The sequence below is a fragment of the Xiphophorus couchianus genome, chromosome 22 (genome assembly GCF_001444195.1).
Source record: "Xiphophorus couchianus chromosome 22, X_couchianus-1.0, whole genome shotgun sequence".
Taxonomy (NCBI): Eukaryota; Metazoa; Chordata; class Actinopteri; order Cyprinodontiformes; family Poeciliidae; genus Xiphophorus; species Xiphophorus couchianus.
Window position 1 is genome coordinate 13,228,506 of NC_040249.1, and position 22,272 is coordinate 13,250,777.

Here is a 22,272-nt window from a genome sequence, read left to right on the forward strand (position 1 = left end):
TGTTTAGATCATAAACGTATCCTATTCTGCCTTCTTTTTCCTTTCAAGAAGTTCCGTGGTTGTTAGCCTGCAGGGGGCGGCATTGCTTCATTGAAGCGCTGCGGAACGTAGTTGTATGGAAAATATTCGAGTCGGTATGTAAACAGTGTAACACATTGGACGTTGGGAGTGTGTTTCTTAGTAGATAAATTTATATACAAGTGGCTAGTCTAACCTACGTAAGTTAGCTTAGACTATCTGTGGTGATGAAACTGTGCCAGACTCTCAAAAATGTCGACAGATTCAGGACAGTGTTTGACTTTGGAGGCCGGGAGGTGGCTCACTGGTTCCCAGGACACATGGCGAAAGGTGACATACTCATGAATAGTTATCTTCCAGGCTCATACAAAAATGCATTGTAGTTGTTTAAATTTCCTTTTGTTAAGTAAATATTATTTATTTATTATTTTTTGCTCGATCAGTTATTTGTTGTGAAACGATGTGATGGTTGCAGGGTTGAAGCAGATGAAAGCCAACCTCAAGAATGTGGACTGCATCCTAGAAATCCATGATGCCAGAATATCCTTTAAAGCATCTCGTTCTGAATTAGGCTTTTAATTTAATTCAAATAAGTCCACATTATGTCTTTGTGCCATTAGAGATGTTGTGCCATACACCCTCCAGTTTTTGTATGATTGGTGGAACAGAGCTCTATAAAATGCTCAAAGCTTGGGATGTTGTTTCATAACCTAACCTTGGGTTGAACATTCAGTATTCATGGAGGGATTCATAGAGCTTTGGATTATAGTGATTGCATTTCATGCGCACGTTTGTCTATAAGACATTGAGGAATATTTGTTCATTCCTGAGTCAAAGCTGAGAATTTGTGATATACCTCTGGATCTCTACTACATGCAAATGTTTTTTTTTTATTTTTACATTCTGTCATTGGGAAACTAAAGGAAAGTCCCACCTGTGACCAGGCAATGTAGCCATGCTTTACAGGTTTACTTGAGCATGTACTATTTTTCTTAATAATGACCAAATCCCCTTGTCTGGAAGAAACCCCATATTTGAGGACTCACTGAATGTAAGGCCACATCTCCTTGTTCTGAACAAGATGGACCTCGCTGATCTATCCAACAAGCAGGTGAAAGGACTTGTTTACATATAGAAAAGTATATATTTTTAAACAGTTAACAAGATCTCTAACAAGGTCTTCATTTTGTCTTCACATTCAAACTGCAGAAAATCTTGAAGAAACTAGAAAATGATGGGGTGAGGAATGTTCTCTTTACGGACTGTTTAAAGCAAAGAGATGACAACGTCAAAAAGGTAAAGATTAACTTCAGCGTCAACAAGTAGCTTACTGAAGTTAATTAAATGCAATTAGTGCAATTCTTTCTCTTCTTATTTTTCTGTAGTTGGTGCCATTGGTGATGGAATTAATTAAGACCAGTGACCGTTTTAACAGAGAGGAGGTTGGCATACTCCATTAATACATGTTTTTATTTGAGTTTCAATTTGACACACAACACTTTATTTCCACACTTCAGTACAGATATTTCAGCCGTTATCACTCTTTACCAAATACAATGCTGTGCAAAGGTATTTACATCTGATGAAGATTTTCTCAGCTTCGTAGCAGCCACTAACTGCGATATAATAATAAAATGAGATATAACTTCACTAAGCAATGCAAAATTGTGAAGGAGAAGGAACATGGTTTTCAAAAATGAAGATCTGAAAGTCCCCTTTACTCCGATACCCTCAAAGTAAAATCCACTACAACTAATTAGTCCTGCATTCCGCAAATCTGGTCTGTGTGGAAGAGTGGCAAGAAGAATGCTGTCGTTGGAGGAAAACTGTCAGAAGTCTTGTTTGCAATCTGACACAAGCCATGTATTGAACATGGCTTTATATCACATTTATTTGTTAGAGTGGCCCATCAGTAGACCAAATTCAACTGAGAATATATGGCACAACTTAAAAAGTGATATTTTTGAGCACTTTCTCACCAACCTGAGTGAGCTTGAGCTATTTTACAAAGAAAAGTGCTTAAGGTTTAGGAGGCTGAATCCAAAGTCACAAATTTAGATTTTTTTTTTTTCTTGTACAAGGTTTTGAAAACATTTTTTTTTAATTTTCCTTCCACTTTACATTTATACACTACTTTGTGATGATTTCTCATGTGCAAGTTAAGTTTTTATTTCAGGCAAAATGTGGGAAAGTTTGAGAGGTATGAATGAGAGGCACAAAAACCTCTGACTCTGTTTTTCTCTATTGATAAGTTCATGCATATTGTCACAGCACTTCTCTCACAGAATGCATAGATAAATGCAAATCTACGCAGTAACAGCATGAGTTCATAAATTTTACGTTATATCAACATAATTTGACAATAGTGTATATAATTTTGCCTGTTTTTTTTCAGTTACTAACCATTTAAGTCATCTTTCACTCTCTTCATGCAATGTTTTCAGAATAGAGATTACTGTCTCATGGTGATTGGAGTGCCCAATGTGGGGAAATCATCACTTATTAATGCAATGAGAAGAACAAATGTTAAAAAAGGTAAGAATAATAATTAATAGCTTGTGAAATCAAATTATATCTCTCAATTATTTTGGCTACTTAGCAGTCAATGTTGGGATTTTTATGCAAATTTCAGGCCGTGCATCGCGAGTGGGTGGGGAGCCAGGGATAACTAAAGCTATCCTGACTAAAATACAGGTGTGAGTGGAAAACATGTTTCATTCTGTGACCTTATTGTCTTTGTGCACTAATAGCCGTGCAATGTTTAAACAAGTCTTTGTTCTCAGGTTTCTGAGAGACCATTAATGTACCTGCTGGACACACCCGGCGTGTTACCCCCTAAGATCGAGAGCGTGGAGACGGGCATGAAGCTGGCTTTATGTGGTGAGCTGAACACCGTTCAGATTTAGGTCCAACTAGAAAGTCTTTATTCTAAGCAAATGTTTTATCTTCTACCTCAGGAACTATCCTGGACCATTTGGTGGGTGAAGATGTTATTGCAGACTACCTGCTCTTTTCTTTGAACCGACTCAGGAGGTTTGGGTACGAATTTGAATTTCTCAAGTGTTGTCTTTACATCATGCCTGTCGTATTATTCACTGTTTGGGTGTTTGTATGCAGATATGTAGAGAAATATGACCTCCAAGAGCCAAGTGACGACATCCAGCACGTCCTCAAACGTATCGCTGTGAAACTCAGAAAGACTCAGCGAGTCAAAGCCATCACTGGAGTAGGTGAGGAAGAGCAAGTCTTACACTTTTACGCGGCACATCCAGTTGTTATTAAATATATATTCACTTGTGGAAGTTGTTTGCTTTTATGCTGAATCTAATATTGATATAATGTTGTTGTCTGCACAGTAAAGATGAAACCATGGCCAGCAGCTTTCTAACTAAGATAATAAAATCTACTGATCAGCACCAATAGAGTACAAAGCTAACATGTGAAAGTCTGAAGTCTTTTAGGTCCATAACAGTTCTTATATTATTTGTAATGTTTTCTGGCCGTTAAGAGTTTTATGAAACAATCTTTATTTTGAGTGCACTTATTCTCACATGTGGAAATGATTACAAAATCACCAGTGTCACACCTGTTAGTGCTGTGAATATGTTTGGCAACAGGACAGAACTTGTCTTTCAACATTTAAAAAAGGTTGGGGCAGACAGAGCGATGGATCCTTTCTCTTTGGAGAGTCTCTCTACCTGGAGTCTCTGTAGCTTATGCCGCAGGTTTTCTACAGGCTTCATGTTTGGGGACTGAACATGGAAAAATATTGATTTTGTGTCGGGCGAACTATTTCAGTCTTGTTTTAGATCATTAATATGCTGATAGACTTAGTGATGACCCATTTTTCTGTTTTCTGATATCTGCTAGATTTCCCTTTGCAGTAGTTCATTATGCCATTCCAGAGCATTGAAGAAGTGAAACAGGCCCACAGCATCACAGATTTTCCACTGTGCTTAACAGTGGCCATCTTGTACGTTTCCACATAGTTGTTCCTCGTTTTATACTAAACAATGGGTGTTTAGTTCTAACAAAGCTTAGCTTTAGATTCATCTGACCAAAACAAATGGTACCAATTAAAGTCCCAGTATTGTTTCTACATTTAAACTAAAAAATAAACTGGTTTTTACAAGGGAACATTAATTTCCCGCTAAATGACTTTACAGAGTGATATTATGCTACTTTCCACACATTTTTACATTAAAATTTTGAGAAAAACAACATTATAGGGTTAGGGCTTCAACTTTTCGCTTGTTTTTTTTTTTTTTTGTCTGCTTTAGGAAACATCACTGTCACCATCCCAAACTACACGGCAGCAGCATACAATTTCATCAGAGCATTCAGGAAAGGAGAACTGGGACAAGTACTCCTGGACTGACCTGAGACATTTTTAGATTTATTCACCTCTTAAATGTCCACAAAAGAGGACTGCTTATGTCTCCTCTGATGTTTTGCAGAGGTCAACCTCCACATACTACTTGTAAATAAAAGTATTTAACTTAAATATCCTGGAAAGTTCTCTTCGTAAGACAGAAGGCAGGAGGTTAATATGGTTAAAACAGTTTATTTATTAGCAGAGAGACAGTGATTACAAACCGTTTATTTAATATGTACACAAGAGTTGCAGAGTATAATTGAGTGCACTTATAGCTATGAAACAGTCTGTTGCTCCTGAGAGAGACCCTTTGGGAGTATGAACACAAGAAGAAAACAAGATGAAGGAGTAACTATAAAGAGCAAGACATCTGCTTGATGTTTGTGACAGATCTCCAAACCCAAGATGCTATAAAAGAACATGGAAAAAGGAAATTGGGGAAAATGCTTATCTAGGACATAAGATAATAAGAACATGAACCAAAACGTTGTGGGGAAATTATGTTTGTGCATGAAAGCAATAAATATTAAAAGTCCAAAAGTTTGATCTGAGCTCGAGAAACTATTAGCAGCTTTAATTTCAGACACAATTATGTTGGATCCAACTTGATCTCGGTCTGCTGTTCATGTGCCAACAATTATTGGATCAAAGTCTGCTTAAACGACCCATAAATCTGTTGGCTGGGTGCAGAGAGCTTTGCAATAAAAATTTACAGTTGTAAAAAATATTGGCAGTATAGTTACAACTGTATGAAAACAGTTGAATTTGGCTCTTTGTGTTTTTCAGACATAGCATTTTGCATGGTGCATATGTTTATAAGGTAAACAGTGAGGGAATACTATGCTGGTAATGTTGTGTCCACTAGTATAAAATCACTGTAAATACATACAGCACAATAATGTATTTGTGACAGTCCTTCTAATCTGGGCTTAAGATCAGAAATGTATCTTAAAATGATGGAAGTGCATCTACTGTATAAAGTCCAACGCGAGTCCATACTTTGCGCAAAATGTTGCAATAATAACATTGACAGCATTAGAGAGAAAGGATCCGTTCTGAGTGGAGCTCGACATTAATGCATCAAAGTAATTGGTCCTGTTGTAGTAATCCAGCAACTCCTCCGAGCTGTCCGTGTTGCTGCGGCGGTAGGCGGACGCGTACCATTTGTCTGCCGACAAGGCCACCGCGGCTCCGGCCGCTGCAGCGCTCGCCACCCTCACCGGGGACGTCCGGCCAGCGACCCTGAACCGAGAGCGCGTCCCGCCGTAGGCTCCGCCTCCCCGGTAGGTCCCCGCTGTGGAGCTGCGCGCGGGGGATCCGCGGGAGGAGCCCCGAGAGCCTCCGCGACCTCCTTTGCAGAGCGCAGGCTCGCACAGGAAAGCGGAGAGCAGCAGGCAGGTCCAGCATGTTGCAACCAGCTGCTTCATTCCTGACATCTATGCAAGAAGAAGAAATGAGGCCACAGGAGTGATATAACCGAACTTTATGTTTTTCTAATGTTGTGTGGCACAGATGGAAAAACACGACTCGTTGAGCGCGAGCGTCACCTGCTCCAGCCCATGGTGAATTTGCGCTGCACTGAGCTCAGGGTGGATCAGCGATGATGGGATCTGAGGTGTTGTGATGTGCTCAGTGCTGCTGAACATATTCTCAGCAAAGACTGATGTCCATGTTGCACAACATGCTCGTATGAGAATGATATGAAATGAAATGAAATATTTATTTATTTCGAACACCAAAATTGTCGGTGCATGGAATAAAAGCCCTTCCAGTGGGCAATTATTGTTAAAACACTGGCAGTGTCTGATAATAGGCCCTAATTTAAAAGGCATGTCTGCGTTTTAGTATATAAATGTGTTATTATAATTAAGGGTGCAAATAATGTTGGAGAATAAACGTTTGTTGATAATTAAATGCAACAAGGGGAATAGAGGCATTTCTTTGCATTGTTACATTGTTACCATTCATTTGCATATGATGCTCAGCCCGTCTCGTAAATTAGCCTAGATAATCCTCTGCCGCCTGAAGGATTCACGTTTAAAAATAATGCAGCCTCACTCAGGGGGATTTTGCATATAACATCATATAGATTCATGCTTACCTTATCGCTGTTATCCTTTCTTATGTGGCCCAAGGAAGATACAGCGGATTGTCTCTGATGGAGGCGCGCTCGCCCAGACGATGCCGAGAACGCGCAGCGCGCTCTTAAAGGCGCGTCAGATTTTTTTTATTTTTTATTTTTAAAAAGGCATTATCTGTTCCTTTCATTTATTAATCATAACCAGTTGTAACACTCTTTATTTCTTTATAATTTTGTTCATAGTTATTTTTTTTACCAAGCTAAAAATCTCTGAAAAATCACGCTCTAGACTAGAGATATCGATGTTCCACTTCACTATTAACAAACTGCAGATCTTGTGGTTACCAGCTCCTCTACTGTGTTGATACACAGTACGTTAAAGACGAGTCTTAAACATTCCCAAGCCTTTTTCCACTTATCTGGAGAATAACTTCTAAAACGGCAAAGATACTGAAACATTGTTTACAGCTGCCTTTGATTTATAATTACGGGAACATCCCAAATTTTTTTATTCATGTAAAACACTTTGAATTGACCTAACATGCACCAATAAAATCGTCTTGTCTTCTAATGTCTAATTTGAGTGTCTTAACTTATCCTCAGCTATTGACTTAAGCTAGAGACATACGGTCACATTCCTCATCCTGCTACTTTCTCCAACTTCTCTTCAAATATGCAATATTTGCAACCATAACCTCAATGCTTTTTTTTATGGAAGATGGTTCCCACTGGCCCAGTGTTTTTCTGCTCGTCACCTTCCTAGGAGAAAACTAATTTTGCTGGATTATTGTTATTATTTATTTGTTTTTGTAAAGTGTGTTTAGATTATTTTATTATTATTATTTTAGCTAATAATTATATATAATGGAAGTAAATTTATCTATTTCATGTTTGGTGGATGAATGGATTGTTAACATCACAATGAAAAACATTTTATTAGTGAGGTGAAGATTTTCTAAAAATTCATAACCCGTGCTTGCATGCCTTTCCAGAGACTCTAGATGGCGGTGAAGCCTTTTTTTTTAGCCTGCTGCCACAAAAACCAAGCACCAAAGAAGAAATTGTAAGAGGAAGGTCCCACTAACCAGCTTGTTGCGAAGTTCAGTGTCTCGCTGCAGTCATGTCCTTTTTGTGCAGAAACGCAGCTTTGCTCCTGAAGTCCTCCAGAGCAGCGCCGGCCCTGCTGTCCGCCAGCCGCCTCTACAGCTCAGGTGTGTGGTCAGAAAGCAGCCAGGAGTCCGCGGGGCGAACACCTGGCTGCAATAAGACAATGTCAAGATATCTGGATGCTGTCCAAGTGTGCAGCAGATAAACGGATCTTTAACCTTGTTGCTGCATTTTATTACACTTATTTATTTATGAAGGAACGAGGTTATCTGGTCTTTTAAAGTATATTTTTAGAACTTTAATGTTGCTGTTGCAACTATCAGTAGAGCACTGTTGTTTTGTTTGTTCTTTTACATAAAAGCACGAATGCACTTAGATTTTGTTCATTTTGAAGAAAAAACACATTTTTAATTATTGACTTGATCATATGTTCCTCTTTTATTTTTCCAAACTTACTAAAAGGTGGCGCAAACCTTGCAACGTTTTGTTATGATTTTCTGCTGTGAATACATCTAAATTGCCAAATGTGAGCTATAAGAGCTGCTAGCTTGCTCCAGATAAGATGACTTCAAACATGTGTTTCATTGTATTGTTCTTGCTTTTGTTTTCGAATTATAATACATTTAATCTGAGGGTGACTTTCTGATCAGTGCACTAACTGGTTGCACAACATAATAAAACAAATGACAATCCACCAGAGTTCAGTGAATGTTCTCATTCAATTTCTTACATTTTTTAATTTTGCCTTTTTTCCTTGGTGGATGGACTGACTTAACAATTCAATCATCAGTGTACTTTAAGAAAAAGAATGAGTGTACTTACTTTAAAAATGGCTCCAACCAGATAGATGAAAGTGGCAGCTAACTTTGCAAGTTGTGGATCGTGATCGTAAAGGCAGTTTCTTCTTCATGCAGGTGGTCAGTACGAGTATATTTTGGTGGAAAAGCGAGGTGACAAGAATAATGTAGGCTTCATTCAGCTGAACCGACCCAAGGCTCTCAACGCTCTCTGTGACGGCCTAATGAAGGAGCTGGGACAGGCGCTGGACGCCTTTGAAGCCGACAAAGACGTTGGAGCTGTTGTCATCACGGGCAGCGAGAGAGCCTTTGCTGGTATGGCATCACATGTTTTTATATTGGCAGATTGTTTGGCTTAAAGTGATTATTTTAGAGGTGAACTCTGCTGTTGTGTTTTTTCAGCTGGAGCAGATATTAAAGAGATGCAGAATCGAACTTTTCAGGAATGTTATGGTGGGAACTTTCTGGCTCACTGGAACAGAGTGTCCACAGTGAGGAAACCTGTAATCGCAGCTGTTAATGGATTTGCTGTAAGTATCACAAAGCTTTTTATTTTCTCTTTTTTTTAATATCTTACTCTAGAAGAGTCGAGCACTTGAAATCCAACCACAAGAAAAAAAAAACTTAACATTTTAAAACAAACACCTTTTATTACTGCTTAGCTATGACTTAACTGTCATAAAGTTATTCCAATATTACGGCTTCCAAACCATCCATCTATATTGAGGTTTCATCAGTCCTATTGTAGTGCACCCATTTTCCCTTCAGTGCAACACCCAGGTACGCTTACCCGTTCTGGGTTGGAAGGAGGGCAAATCCCTGTATAATGGAGAAGCTCACTACCTGAACCAAACTACACATTAACCTATTGGTGCGCGACTTGCCAGTGGAAAAGCACCTTTAGAAGTCTTCTTCACACTTATGGAGTTCAACATTATTTTATCCACATATCAGATTTCTGTTCTGTGCACAATGGCACACTCCCACTGTTGAATGTAATACCTTAAAACCAGCAGACATTCATATTTTGTTAAATAAATGTGTTTTCAAGGAAATTGCACACATGCAGCCTGATTGTCTTCCTTGTTCTGATTCTGTTGCAGCTGGGTGGAGGCTGTGAGCTAGCCATGATGTGTGACATCATCTATGCTGGAGAGAAGGCGCAGTTTGGCCAACCAGAGATCCTGCTGGGGACCATCCCAGGTAGAGACTTCTTTCTGTCCTATGTAGATCTTACAGCGCTGTTGCTTTGACTCTCCATGACTGTTTTACTGGCAGGGGCGGGAGGTACCCAACGCCTGACTCGTGCTGTTGGCAAATCCCTGGCAATGGAGATGGTACTAACAGGAGACAGGATTAATGCTCAGGAGGCCAAACAGTCAGGTAATGGCAACAGTATATAGAGACTTTATGAAAAAGATGCAGTGATCAGGCTTTACTTAATCTACATCGGTTTCTGGTTTTATTTGGCATCAAACCTGTCTGTATTCACTTTTACCCAGGGACTAAAACACACCAGTTTAAACTTGAGAAAAAGAGCACAACATTACTGAAAGACTCATTCAAGTTAGGATCTGAACTCCCTGCAGGGTTGCAGACCAGACACACATTCAAGCCAGACTGAATGTGTGTCTGAATGTGTCATATTCTATCAATGCAAGGACCTGAAGATAAAGAGTCATTGCCAGAGGAACATCAGATGTGAAGGAGCTTCATAGTGTTTTTTGTTTGTTTGTTTGTTTTGTGGAATGAATGTAGTTATGTGAGTAAAGTAAAATAATGCAAACATCAAAAATTACCTTTGGTAGTTTGTACAACCTCTGCAGAAAATATCTTCTCATCTCTGTACATTTGTGTGAATGTCAGTGGTTATAGTTCACTAGCTTGTAGAGTATATATATATATATATATATATATATATATATATATATATAAAATAATAATCTTAGGTTTTTGGATATAAATTCTAGCGTTAAATCCAACAGTTAAATAAAGGATTACAAGATTATCCCTATTTAGGCATCAAATCATGCACCTCTAAACTTTACCTGATGATTATCTGAACATGCATGCCGCAGAGCCATGTACAATTAAAACGTCATTTAAAAAAAAGTGAAATGTTTCATTACATGACTGGCTGATGACCTGCTAGGCCTGATAACAGGAAAACTGGCTAATAGTTTTTGCTTCACTAGAGTTTAATTAAAATGTTGTGTTTTTTGTGTTCCTTCTTGAAAAATAAAACAAAATTATTTTCTTAATTTGGGTGTTTATTCTATTCTATGAATAAACTATTCTATTATCTTTAAAATAGAAGCATATATAGAAAGAAATTGTAATATATATATATATATTAAAATAGAAGATAAATCAGCAATTGTAACTGCTGATTATTTAATAATTTTTTTTAATTATTATTATTAATCTGAATATATAATGTCAGATGTAAAATGAAGCATATTCTATCGTTCATTTTGTGTGTTTTCAGGTTTGGTGAGTAAAATTTATCCTGTGGACCAGCTCATATCTGAGGCTGTTAAATGTGGGGAGAAAATTGCTGCCAATTCCAAGCTGATCAGCGCCATGGCTAAAGAAGCTGTGAATGCAGGTATGTGAAGAATTTATTTATTGTCAAACGAAAGTCTGAATCATCAACTTTGTTTAACTTGATCATTTGTTAAACTGCAGCTTATGAACTGACTTTGGCTGAAGGAAATCGCTTGGAAAAGCGATTGTTCCATTCTACCTTTGCAACGGTAAATAGAAAAGCCTGTTTGGTGATCAACTGTGAGCGTTAACTCTGTCTCTAACAGCTGATCAATGATGTTTAAATCCGATTTTGTCTGCAGGATGACCGTAAGGAAGGCATGACTGCATTTGTGGAGAAAAGAAAAGCCAATTTCCAGGACCAGTAAATAAAAAGCTCAAAGAACATCATTGGGTTTTGGCAATCAGTTGATCACTCCCTCACTGGTAATGCATTGTGTAATACTGAGATACTGATTGTATACCAGCTGAAAATTATAAACAGTGAAGTGAAAAGTGTCCCATCATAGCCTGCTGGTGCCAAGTGTTAACAAAGTGCTGTTTTGGACCTGGAGACTTGACTGTGATGGTGATTTGAAAACTGTTTTATAGTCTGTGTGTACAGGAAGGATGAAGCTGGATGAATAATTTGTACTAGTTCTGCCTTTTCATTTTTCAAATGTTTGTAGCAGTTTATTGTGTGTGCATTTTGCAAATAAAGCTAAATAACAATTTTTTAACACTAATTATTGTGTGGGAATTCTTGAAAAATGTTAAGATGTAAGGTGGTGTGTTTCATAGTTTTCATTAGTGTGACCTTAGCTGTGTTGGTAAAGTAGCATGTGATTTTACGTTGTCTACTCTAGACCACTAGGTGGAGCTGTTTTAAGGCTTTACGTGGAAGCTAAATGTGGATTGTGAATTTTATTTCTCTGCTAAGAAAAGCACTTTGTTTTGGTCAGGGATGTTCAAAGTCAATCCTGAAGGGCCGGTGTCCTGCATGTTTTAGTTCTCTCCATGGTTCACACACCTGAATCAAATGATGGTCCATTAGCAGGTCTCTGCAGAGCTTAGACATGCACAGAAGGTTGTTACCAGGGTGTTGAACCAGAGAGAGGAATAAAACATGCAGGATACATTTTGGACATCCCTGATTTAGGTCATATGAGACAACCAGTGAAAACAGCGTGATAAATGACGTGTGAATTTGTATTAGATTTGCTGTCCTACAACGGATTGGCGACATGTCCAGGGTGGATCCCGACTCTCGCCTAATCATTGCTGGAGATAAGCACCAACCCATCCCATAACCTCCAAACATAGGCAGGTGTAGACAACCTGCTTATATTCTTTTCCTTTGTGTTTTTCCATCGCAGGTGATTGTGTCCAACCTCCAAACAATGGACAGAATATTCAAACATATTATTAGATGCTTAGTGCTTAGAAAAAAACATGGTGGAAAATTGTCATATTAAAATGTTTTTCTGAGAAAATGTCCATTAGGTTTTCATTAGCTGGAAGCCATTAAATCAAAAAAATCAGAAATAAACATTTAACAATATGTCTGTCTGAGTTTCACTTTTTGAATTGAATTACTGAAATAAACTGACAATTTACTCAGATACATTTGTATAACATACATATTGTTGTAAATAAAAAATAACTAATTAACAACTTAGTAAATTTGCACATTTTTGTTGTTTGAAGATACCCATTATGCTGTAAATGCAGAACTACTGATCTGCAAAGAGAACCACCAGAACCAATTTGGTTAAAGTGTGCTTTCTGCTGCTGCTCCAATCATCAGGAGGCATCTTTTCTCTCTCTGATCTTCACACGGCAGTGCTTCATATCTCCACAAGGCGATGGCCTAATTGTTTTTTTTTTTATTATTATTATTCAATATCCCCCTGGATCTTGCTCACTTGTCAGCACCTCTAACAAAACATTTAAAAGGAATAGAAAAAAAACTTGTCTCCTCACTCTGCAGGAAAGCACAAAAGAGCACTGAGAGGAGCAGAAAAGGAGCTCCTCTTTGAGGCTGCCGAAAGGTCAAAATAATAAATGTAGACTTAAATGAGGCTCTCCTTGCACACAAAGGGGGCAAAATGTTGCAATTTGGCAGCGCAGTCCCTCATAGCGTGATAAACTGATTTAAAGAAGCTGAAATAAAGCGAGAGCAGCATGGGTCCAGAAAGGGAGAAGGGGCTTTCAGATTTGGCAGACAGGCCTGACTCCTGCAAGGTTCTTTTTTTCCTGCTCAGCAACCTCAAATAACTTCCCCCAAAGTCACTTTTATTTCCCAAAATAACACAGCAGCTGTGAGATTTAGTCCATAGAAGCTCTACTTGAGCTTCTATGGACACGATTAGGTCAGTGTTCAAACTACAAGCCATAGTGAAAAATACAGAATCATTTTTTTCCAAAAGGAGGTTCAGTCTGTTGTTTTACTTTGCTGCAAACAGACCCCAAAATAGAAGAGATACAGCTATTTATGTAATAGCTGTATCTCACATATACAGCATATATACAACATATATAAAAAATATATATGCATATTTTTCTTATTATATTTTTCAGTTCAAGGGAGAAAAACTGAATCATGAATGAACAACCATTATAGTTACTACTTTAAAACATTGCAGCTTAAATTATAAGAGGCAAAAAATTTAACATATTTTAATTGGATTTATGTGACCAACACAAAGTAGTTCTCATTAGCTCTGAACCACAGTATAAGCAAATGTTGCAACTGTCTAAGGCTCCCTGCCTGACTGTGGGCCTCAGGAGAACCTGAGTTGGCTCAGGACTTGTCAACAAATGCAACAGCAACAAACATACTTAGGAAAACCTCCTTTGTGTGAAATTTGCTAACAGATTTATTTAAGGATACTTTAGATCTTTTGCTGCACCTGTCTGACCTGGAAAAATGCATACTTATTTTTTGTGTATTCATAAGCATGTAATGGTGTTTTTCCGTGGCTATTTGCGAGAGCGGCATTTAAAAATAATCTTAAGTTGCAGTTTTTAGAAAATTGCATTCTGTTTTTCACTAATTCAATGTGTGAGATGTTTTTACAGCAATAAACGAACATTTTATTTTAAAAACATTTTCCAGTCTTCATCAGAAGTGCCAAAAATATAAAGGGCATTTTTCTGTATCTAAAAAATGAACATCCTTCTACTGACCAGAGGCTCCTGACAAAAATACTTTTGATTTTTGTTTGTAGTTCATTTTCTGACCAGTAGGTGCTGTAAAGCTAAACAAGACGGAAGTAGATTCAGGGAAATCCTTTCGGTTCGCCTCGATTTCTGCTTTTGTGAATTCTAAGTTGTTCGGCTTGCAGGATGGTGGTTCTGAAGGGGATCCCCTCTGTTTTATCACCCGAGCTGCTGTATGCGCTGGCCAAAATGGGCCATGGGGATGAACTGGGTATGATCCACAGCTCTATTCGTGTCATTCATGTCCGGTGGTGGTTACAACCTGTGGTGTTTGAACTGCACGGGGTCAGAAAGCTCATTTATGTCAACAGTGAAACTAATTTCATGTTTTATCATCTTCAGTACTTGCAGATGCTAATTTCCCTGCGTCTTCTATTTGTGCCTGTGGTCCAAAAGAGATCAGAGCTGATGGTATGGTGAAATGAACACATTATACCGGATTGTTACTACACTGTTGTTTTAACTTTTGACTCATTCTGGTTACAGGTCTGGGAATCCCACAACTTTTAGAGGCGATTTTAAAGTTGTTGCCCTTGGATACCTACGTCGACAGACCGGTACAAAGCCCACACATGCATGTCAAAATCAGAGTTTAATCTCCAGCTATTTTGTATTTACAGTACCATGACGTTTTATGTTGCAGCCTTATTCCAATTCCAATAAGGAGTTCTATGTAGGATTTCCTCTGCATTCTACATGGAATAATCCATAATGATAAAATTGATTTTTCTTTAAAAGAAGTCACAAATATAAGTATTCACTTCTGTAGGCCCTTCTCAATTTAGTATTTATTAGCACAGATCTAGTTGACATTTATGACAAATTACACAATTGCTGTTGGACACCACACTAGACAAAAGTCCTGCACACATTATCTGGGTAGATAATGTACCCAGATAATGTGGCACATTATCTGTACCATAGAAACATTTGACATTGTGCCATTTTATGGTGGTATTTTCTCTAAGATTTAGAGGGACTTTTTCAATTAAACTAATTTTGGAATAAGGCTGAAGCATAGCAAATGCAGAAATAGGGAAGAGAACAACTGTATCTTCAAGAATATCGCATGTTAAATTTGTTGCCGACAGACAGCAGTCATGGATCTGGTAAAGAGTGACAAGCAGAGACGTTTAGCTGTCCCAGTGTGGGACACTTACACACAGCTCCTCAGCCAGGCAGGCTCACAGGTATGACACTAATTACGTATGGGCTGAACTTAACACAAAATACGTTTTTACTGATTGCTGTTCACATGCAGAGCTCTCTGGAGAAAATGGAAAGATTTAATTTCTACGAACGAGCTAAAAAGGCATACGCTGTCGTGGCAACAGGGTGCGTATTTTTCTGCTTTAACTTAAAGGTGGTGGGGGTGTCCAAGTGCAGTCCAGAAGAGCTGGTGTCCTGCATGTTTTAGATTTGTTCAATTCTTTAAAATCTTCAAGAGTCTTTAAAGTCTTTTTAATTAACAATAATTATTTTTTCTGAAACTGTAAAATACATCTTAAACAAACATGAACATTTGAAATAAATGTTGTGGGAAAACTCAGGGACTCTAAGCTCCATTTTTCCTCTTCCCATTCTTACCTACTTCTTTAATTATTTACTTATTTCAGTTTTGGCCTTCAACTCCAAAAATTTTAAAGTCTACACCCAAGTTTTTTTTTTTTTAAAGAATTGTTTGATATTTTTCTGTGTTTTGTTTTTGCTCAGGGAAACTGCTCTTTATGGAAACTTAATATTGAAGAAGGGAGTCATTCCTGCTGAGATGCTGCAGTGAAGGAAACTTAGTTTTGCCAGAGTTTCCAATTTTTAATACTTTTTTAGGAATCTGAGACACAAATGTAATTATTTTCTGTTTAAATAAAAAAATAAATACCTGGTTATTTTGGGCTGTGTTTTTATTGAAAGCTCAGAAAACATCATACTTTATTGTTCTGCAATTAATATGAAAAATATGTTTTAATTGCTCTCATATATGCAGTAGATATGACCTTATCTCTCCTCTACGCCTTCTCTCCTTGTCTTCATCAAATAAAACCTGAAATCTCTCATGAGTTTCTATCAACATGAAATGTAAAATAGATAGCGATTGATCCATGTATATTACCGTAAAGCAGTTTAGTAGAATCAAATTACACAGATGCGTCTGTGTGTTGCATCTGACATGTTTTAAATAAATGCTAAGCCTGGATCACTGGTGGTACAGTCCATCCAGATCTTCCTCTGGCTTGGTGTACTTCCTCTGAGAGGGAATGTCGACAGGAGCCTCAGCTACCTTTTGTTGAAGGACCGGCATGTCAAACCTTTTATGGTAAAGATAATCGAGATCTTCCTCTGGCTCAGTGTACTTTCTTTGAGAGGGAATGTCAACAGGGGCAGCAGCTTCAGCCACGTCTCGTTGAAGGGCGGGCAAGAGGGGCTTTTTGTGGTAAACATCATCCATGTCTTTCTCAGGCTGCAGATAAACTACCTGCTCCATCTGTGCAGGCAAATGCTGGTCGTCTTCCTTCTCTTCAGCTTTGTATCCAAGCTCTCTGATCTGAGCTTGGAGCTCGACTGTTGAAGGATGGTAAATCTTATCCAGATCTTCCTCAGGCTCCAGGTAGTGTTTCTCCTGTCCGCTGGCCTTCATGCTGTTCCAGATCCTCATACGAGGGTCGACCTCATACTCGATCCCGTCCATGTCCTCTGGAGGCTCAACCTCTGCTCCCCAGGACAACTTCCCTTTGTCATCAATGAACCTGTAACAATGTTGACAATGCAGTGTCAGCCTTCATCTGAAGAGACCACTGGGTTTTGTACTTTTGGTTGAATATGTCAACTTACACAACCCTTTGCTCCAAGTGTTCATCTGAAGGTTTATTCTGAAGAGGAGAGCAAATATTAGACATCTATCACCAAAGGAAAAAGCTTTTAAAGTTTGTATGATTCATCCTAAACCTAAACAGCACATTTCCATACCAAGGGCTTTGCGTTGACGGTTAGCATCAGCAAAACGCTGACTATGATAGAAACCCTGCATGTGAAAAGACTGTAGATTAATTCAAATTCCAGTATAGTTCAAATAAAAGCCAGGAATATTTTCAAGAGATTTGTAACGTACTTACCGAATCATGGCGTCTGCTTCTGCTGTCAGCTTTGCAATGAGAAACGCTCCCTTCGTTCACCTGCTGTGGAAAAAAAAATGAGCAAAGTCCCAGCAATAAAACCTGCTGTGTTTTCTTGACCTTTGTATTTTGTTTAACTCAGTGAGGGCATTTGTGAGTAATTCATCATCGTTTATCTGGTCTATATCATGCACCTAAAACCACTTTTAACAACAATAATGTGAACCACTGATCAGTTTCAATTTTTCTATCCAGAATAGCAATAATGCATGAATGCAGTATTTTATCTTATAAAATACATGCTGTATTATGACTAGGCTTCCTTATCAGAATTGTGGTGACAGCTCATTTTATATCAGCTAGTTTTATTATACACACATGTATAAATGATAAATATGTCCTCACCACTGCTGAGGACTTTTGAGTCTAACATAGTTGTTATTGTTTCATAGCAATATTTAAAACATGGATAGCCCTGACCATCCTTTTTATTGGACTGTTATATAACAACATGGCGTCTTCAGTCAGAGGCTTCTTCAGATTCACTGTATTACAGACTGCTACAGTCTGTAATATTCCTGCCCACAGTCATCACTATCTACATCAAGTCTTTGGAGAAATTTGAATGACATTTTATTTCTTTTTGTAGTTAAAGTATTTTTTAATTTAGTGAAGAATTATTGCACAGCACAAAGAAAAGAAAACAAAAGTAGAACATCTCCTTAAGCAAAACTGTACATTAAAGGCTGTAGGAATTGCAGTGCAATCTTCCTTTACTTTCCACCACCACACTTTGAAAAATTCCCCAACGGGATTGAGGAATGAGGAGTGCGGTGAGAGGAACTCCATCGGCATCCAGTTGTGGGTCACAAACCATTGCCTGATGATGTTGGAGCGATAGAAACTGGCATTTGTCCCCAGTTGATGGTTCATGAGAGCTGCAGGTTGCTGACGCCTGATGTAGAAGATGAAAACTGATTCTATCTCAATACAGCTGAGGCTGAAGGGCAGCAACTTCATTTCAAATTAATTTTTAAAGTAAAATTGTGAAGGTAAACAATTTAATTAGCCCAAAGAACCAATTAGCTATGGCTTTTGTGCCAGTACATTTCGTCCTAAGAAATTGATTTAGTTTTGTGTCTTCAGTACAGGGGCCAGGACTAGTTCTGCAGGGGCAGAGGCCCCAGCTGGCCCCTGTCTAGAACCACCCATGTGTATATGTTTACTGTATCTCATGTACAGACACAAAACATTTTATGTGTGACTGTGTGATACAGGAAATAAAAATACCTTTTTATTATCTTTTTACTGTAGTTAAAGTGTAGGATATTAGCTGTGCTGTGTAGTTAATAATAGCACCGAGTTTGTAAATGCAGCTGTCACGTTTCTTTGTAACAAAGCCGTCTCTGGTGGTAAAGCAACAAATAGAGAACATATTATTTAACAGGTGGCAGTCAGCCGGAGACAGGAGGCTCCACGCTAAACCTCAGCACAGTTTGTAAGGCTGTTTGTCATAAAAGGGAAGGAAAAACATAAAAGGAGCTTCAGCTTTCTAAAACAATAATCTGACACCTCATCATGAGCATCATTACTGTCAGTAAATCCCATAAAGGTTGTCCCACAGCACAGGGCTCTATTTGAGGCTAACCACAGCTCTGTCTGCTCACTCAGTCTGCAGTCAAATCCCCCCCCAACCCTCATAACAGTTGGAAAAGCTGCGGGTTTTCTAAATAACTGAAATTATCTCAATGATCTGCAATTAACTTAACGTTGGATGCCTCACCAACATTCATTAAACACACATCAGACATCTAATGGAGTTTAGAGTTATAATTAAAGAGCGTGAGGGAAGGACCTCCAGGGAAGAGCAGAGATAGTAAATCTAACGATTGTAAAGCTTTTAACATTTTGATTTTTAATGAAAAATGTGTTTCTGTGAGAGACGCGGTGTGCGTAAAACAGCAGTGTGATTATACAGATAGTCTGAGATCTGGAGCCGTCTGATGACTTCATATAATTAGGTAACAATAGGAGATGGATCAGGGGCAGCAACACTCTACAGCAGACAGACACAGGAGGCTGATGACAGGGTAGTAGAGATTATTTGTTGGAGGGAGACACATAAGAAGGTGGTTCGTCTTTTTGTTTGCTGCAGTTAATCCTTTACACAGCTTTGACTCTGTGTGTTTTACCCATGGAAATATCATATTAAAGATACAACTGAGGAGGAAAAGCTCAGGTGGTCTTTCTCAGTTTCTTCCCCCATACAGAAACGAGTCAAACAACCTTCTCCTCTCTCAGTCACACCCCTCATAAACACAGTAAACATGTGGGAGCTGTTAAAGTAAGTCTAATGGCTATTTACCATGTTTTGTGCACTTCTCATTAAAAAGATTTTCCACTTGAGGAGAGCTAATGTTTTGGAAAACTCTATTAAATCAAACACACTTCATGCCAATAAGCGGCACATGTGGCTCTCTTCAGTAATTTAAAGGATCTACCAACCACTGGAAAAACAAGGGAAACCACAGCCTATTTCCTTCACAAAACCTCATCTTTAATCACATGTTTGTATAGACACGTATAGAAAGCATTTAACTTTTTAGCCTGTTATACCTAATAGTTTCTTGCCCTTGTATTTCATGTCAAATCCATCATGTAAACAGCTTAATTTGCGCACTGTATTTGTAAGGAAATTTGTGTCAACACTGAGCTAAATTTGACAGATCAAAACACGACTCTAAAGATAAAACATAACATTGTTATTTTTTAATATTGCAGTCACTTACACTCAGCAGGCACTTTATTAGGTGAACCTTTGCTGGTACAAGGCTGAGGTTGGACCCATTTCGCATTGAGAACTGCCTTAATTTGATAAAGCGTAAATTTGAAAACAGAAAATTGTGTCAGAAAAATTTCTCAGATATTTTGTTTTATATTGGCTTCACATCATGACACAGTTGGTGCAGATTTGTCATCTTCACATTCATGTTGAAAATCTCCCGTTTACGGGTTAAGATCTGGTGACTGCGGAGGCCGTTGAAGTACAGTGAAGACCTTTCATTGTCTAGAAGCCGTTTTGGTCTGATTTGAGTTTTGTACTGTGGAGTTTCTGGCAGAAAGTAGTTCTCAAAAGATTCTTCTTTGTGCTCATACAAGAAGAAGCATGATTATCAACAATGCTCAGGTAGGATGTGGTGTTTAAAACATGTTCAGATGGTAATAAACATGGAGTACCCCTAACCTTTCACCTCTGACTCCCAGCATCACAAAAAAGATAAACAGACTGAACTTATATACTGCTTTTTAGTCATACTGACTACTCTAAACGCTTTACACTAGCACCACATTCACACTCACAAGCACAGACACACTTTTACGCTGAAACACAGTTCGGTTGGCCACTTGGAGCTAAGCGCCTTGCCTAGACATCTGAGTGCTGAAAATGACATCAAGATTATTTGGACCAGGCAACGTTTTTTCTTCATGTTTTTCCCTTGTTTATTTTTCATGAGTCTCTGTGGAATGCAACCTTATTTTCCAGTTCTTTACTGACAGACGATCTTCTGCTGGTGTAGGCCATTTGACCTTTAGCAACAAAAACACAAGTCATCTTTATCACGTTCAGATGTCTAAAAGTCGAGCTGCTGCTATGGGATTGATTGAATCACTATTTGTGTTTACAAGTAAACAAACAGGTGCATCTAATAAACTGACTCATGCATAAGGTAAGTCTTCCACAGCAAATAAACCAGTAAAGTGAACAAATGTGTTCTTTTAGGAACCATACAAGCCACTATGAGGGGGTTGGTATCGATATACAGGACAGAATTGAATCCAAATGACTGAATAGAGAGAAGTAATAAATCCCAGGGTAAATACAGATGTTGCACAGTTAAATATAAATTCCTAGAAAAATTACTTGATTATGTGTAGTTCATAATGTGATACAGCGCAGTTCTTTTTAGTGTTTAGCATGCTGTCAGAAACCAACTTTATTATGCAGAATTAATTCTTCAATTGGTGCATAATGATGTAGAAGTAACATTTGTTTTCTTAAAGCATCTTAAAACGTTTGCCTGCAGGGTGTGTGGGTTTTCCCACATTACACTGCTGTGTTTCCACAGGCAACAAAACCTCACAGTTGAGATTTGAGTAAACATGTCAAGCAAAAGTGTTTATGTATAATAGTAGAACATAAAGTAGTGCATAATAGTGCAGTGAAAGGAAAATTACACATAATTTCCCATTTTATTTTATTAATTTTCCAAATAAAACTCTAAAGTGTGGTGTGCAATTTAATTTAGGCCCCTTTCACTCTGACACCTCTAAATTATTTTTTATAAGGTAAATAATATTTCCTTGCTGTTTCCTTGGTAACAATGGCAATGTTACCAAGAATTTTCACAAATGCTGACTGCATGACGTGCTTATGACGTTATGTTTTCATGATGCCAAGCACTTTGAACTGTCTTGTTGCTGAAATGTGCTATGCAAATAAATGTGATTGATTGATTGGTAAAACAAGTGAATCCACATTTTGAGGAGAGTTACTTCACGAACCTCAGTGGCTTTCCTGTAAGATCATATTTTGAAATGATTCATGCTGGCAAAAAGGCCTTTAAGATGCACAAAGGCAAAGACAACTTTACTTCGCTCTTCATCCCCCAGTCTTCCTCCTTCATCAGACACTGAAAGGTTCCTGACTGGAGTCTGAAGTAGCCCTGGCTGCCAGCTGGAGTACCCTTAACCTTTCACCTCTGACCCCCAGCATCACAAAATTCATCACAGAGCCTCAGCTGGACGAACACAGAGGGGAGCATATTACAAAAAAGAAATACTGAGCAAGAACAGGTGCTAGGCACGAATACAGGTGGGACACGTGTTTTTCCACTTCTCCAACTCCCCTGGACTCACCGAATCCATAGATCCTCAGGGTGTGTTTGTCACGCTCTGAGTGTGTGTTGGTTTCTGTTTGCGTGTCAAGGCTCCATCTATCCTGATGCTCTTGGTTTAAAGAGAGGACCCTGCTGTTCC

The 22,272-nt window shown here is 38.4% G+C and overlaps 5 protein-coding genes across 8 annotated transcripts; 3 read left to right on the plus strand and 2 right to left on the minus strand.

Annotated features, from left to right (window-relative positions):
- The first annotated feature begins 112 nt into the window (after positions 1-112).
- Positions 113-4,522, plus strand: mtg1 (mitochondrial ribosome-associated GTPase 1). The gene is made up of 11 exons (XM_028007565.1): positions 113-348; positions 494-558; positions 1,025-1,129; positions 1,228-1,314; positions 1,404-1,460; positions 2,463-2,553; positions 2,651-2,712; positions 2,802-2,898; positions 2,976-3,057; positions 3,136-3,248; positions 4,299-4,522. Exons 1-11 carry the CDS (start codon positions 246-248, stop codon positions 4,394-4,396), a joined length of 960 nt encoding a protein of 319 aa, XP_027863366.1. The 5' UTR covers positions 113-245; the 3' UTR covers positions 4,397-4,522.
- A 44-nt stretch (positions 4,523-4,566) lies between these two features.
- sprn (shadow of prion protein) lies at positions 4,567-7,384 on the minus strand. The gene is made up of 2 exons (XM_028007567.1): positions 6,495-7,384; positions 4,567-5,829 (listed from the first exon to the last, which is right to left on the minus strand). The coding sequence occupies exon 2, from the start codon at positions 5,827-5,829 to the stop codon at positions 5,362-5,364; it is 468 nt and encodes a 155-aa protein (XP_027863368.1). The 5' UTR covers positions 6,495-7,384; the 3' UTR covers positions 4,567-5,361.
- Positions 7,385-7,510: 126 nt separating this feature from the next.
- Positions 7,511-11,649, plus strand: echs1 (enoyl CoA hydratase, short chain, 1, mitochondrial). The gene is made up of 8 exons (XM_028007566.1): positions 7,511-7,684; positions 8,495-8,692; positions 8,780-8,907; positions 9,481-9,580; positions 9,656-9,760; positions 10,866-10,985; positions 11,066-11,133; positions 11,227-11,649. The coding sequence occupies exons 1-8, from the start codon at positions 7,594-7,596 to the stop codon at positions 11,290-11,292; spliced, it is 876 nt and encodes a 291-aa protein (XP_027863367.1). The 5' UTR covers positions 7,511-7,593; the 3' UTR covers positions 11,293-11,649.
- Positions 11,650-14,152: 2,503 nt separating this feature from the next.
- On the plus strand, positions 14,153-16,011 carry fuom (fucose mutarotase). Of its 4 annotated transcripts, XM_028008006.1 has the most exons (6): positions 14,154-14,336; positions 14,468-14,536; positions 14,612-14,682; positions 15,217-15,315; positions 15,387-15,460; positions 15,839-16,011. In XM_028008006.1, exons 1-6 carry the CDS (start codon positions 14,252-14,254, stop codon positions 15,903-15,905), a joined length of 465 nt encoding a protein of 154 aa, XP_027863807.1. In that variant the 5' UTR covers positions 14,154-14,251; the 3' UTR covers positions 15,906-16,011. The 4 variants fall into 4 exon arrangements, with proteins under 4 accessions (XP_027863810.1, XP_027863806.1, XP_027863809.1 ...); XM_028008009.1 differs by lacking the exon at positions 15,387-15,460 and having other exon boundaries at positions 14,153-14,336; positions 15,839-15,961; XM_028008005.1 differs by lacking the exon at positions 15,839-16,011 and having other exon boundaries at positions 14,153-14,336; positions 15,387-15,832.
- A 210-nt stretch (positions 16,012-16,221) lies between these two features.
- On the minus strand, positions 16,222-17,304 carry LOC114138621 (uncharacterized). The gene is made up of 4 exons (XM_028008004.1): positions 17,236-17,304; positions 17,090-17,144; positions 16,955-16,992; positions 16,222-16,869 (listed from the first exon to the last, which is right to left on the minus strand). The coding sequence occupies exons 1-4, from the start codon at positions 17,241-17,243 to the stop codon at positions 16,320-16,322; spliced, it is 651 nt and encodes a 216-aa protein (XP_027863805.1). The 5' UTR covers positions 17,244-17,304; the 3' UTR covers positions 16,222-16,319.
- Positions 17,305-22,272: the final 4,968 nt, after the last annotated feature.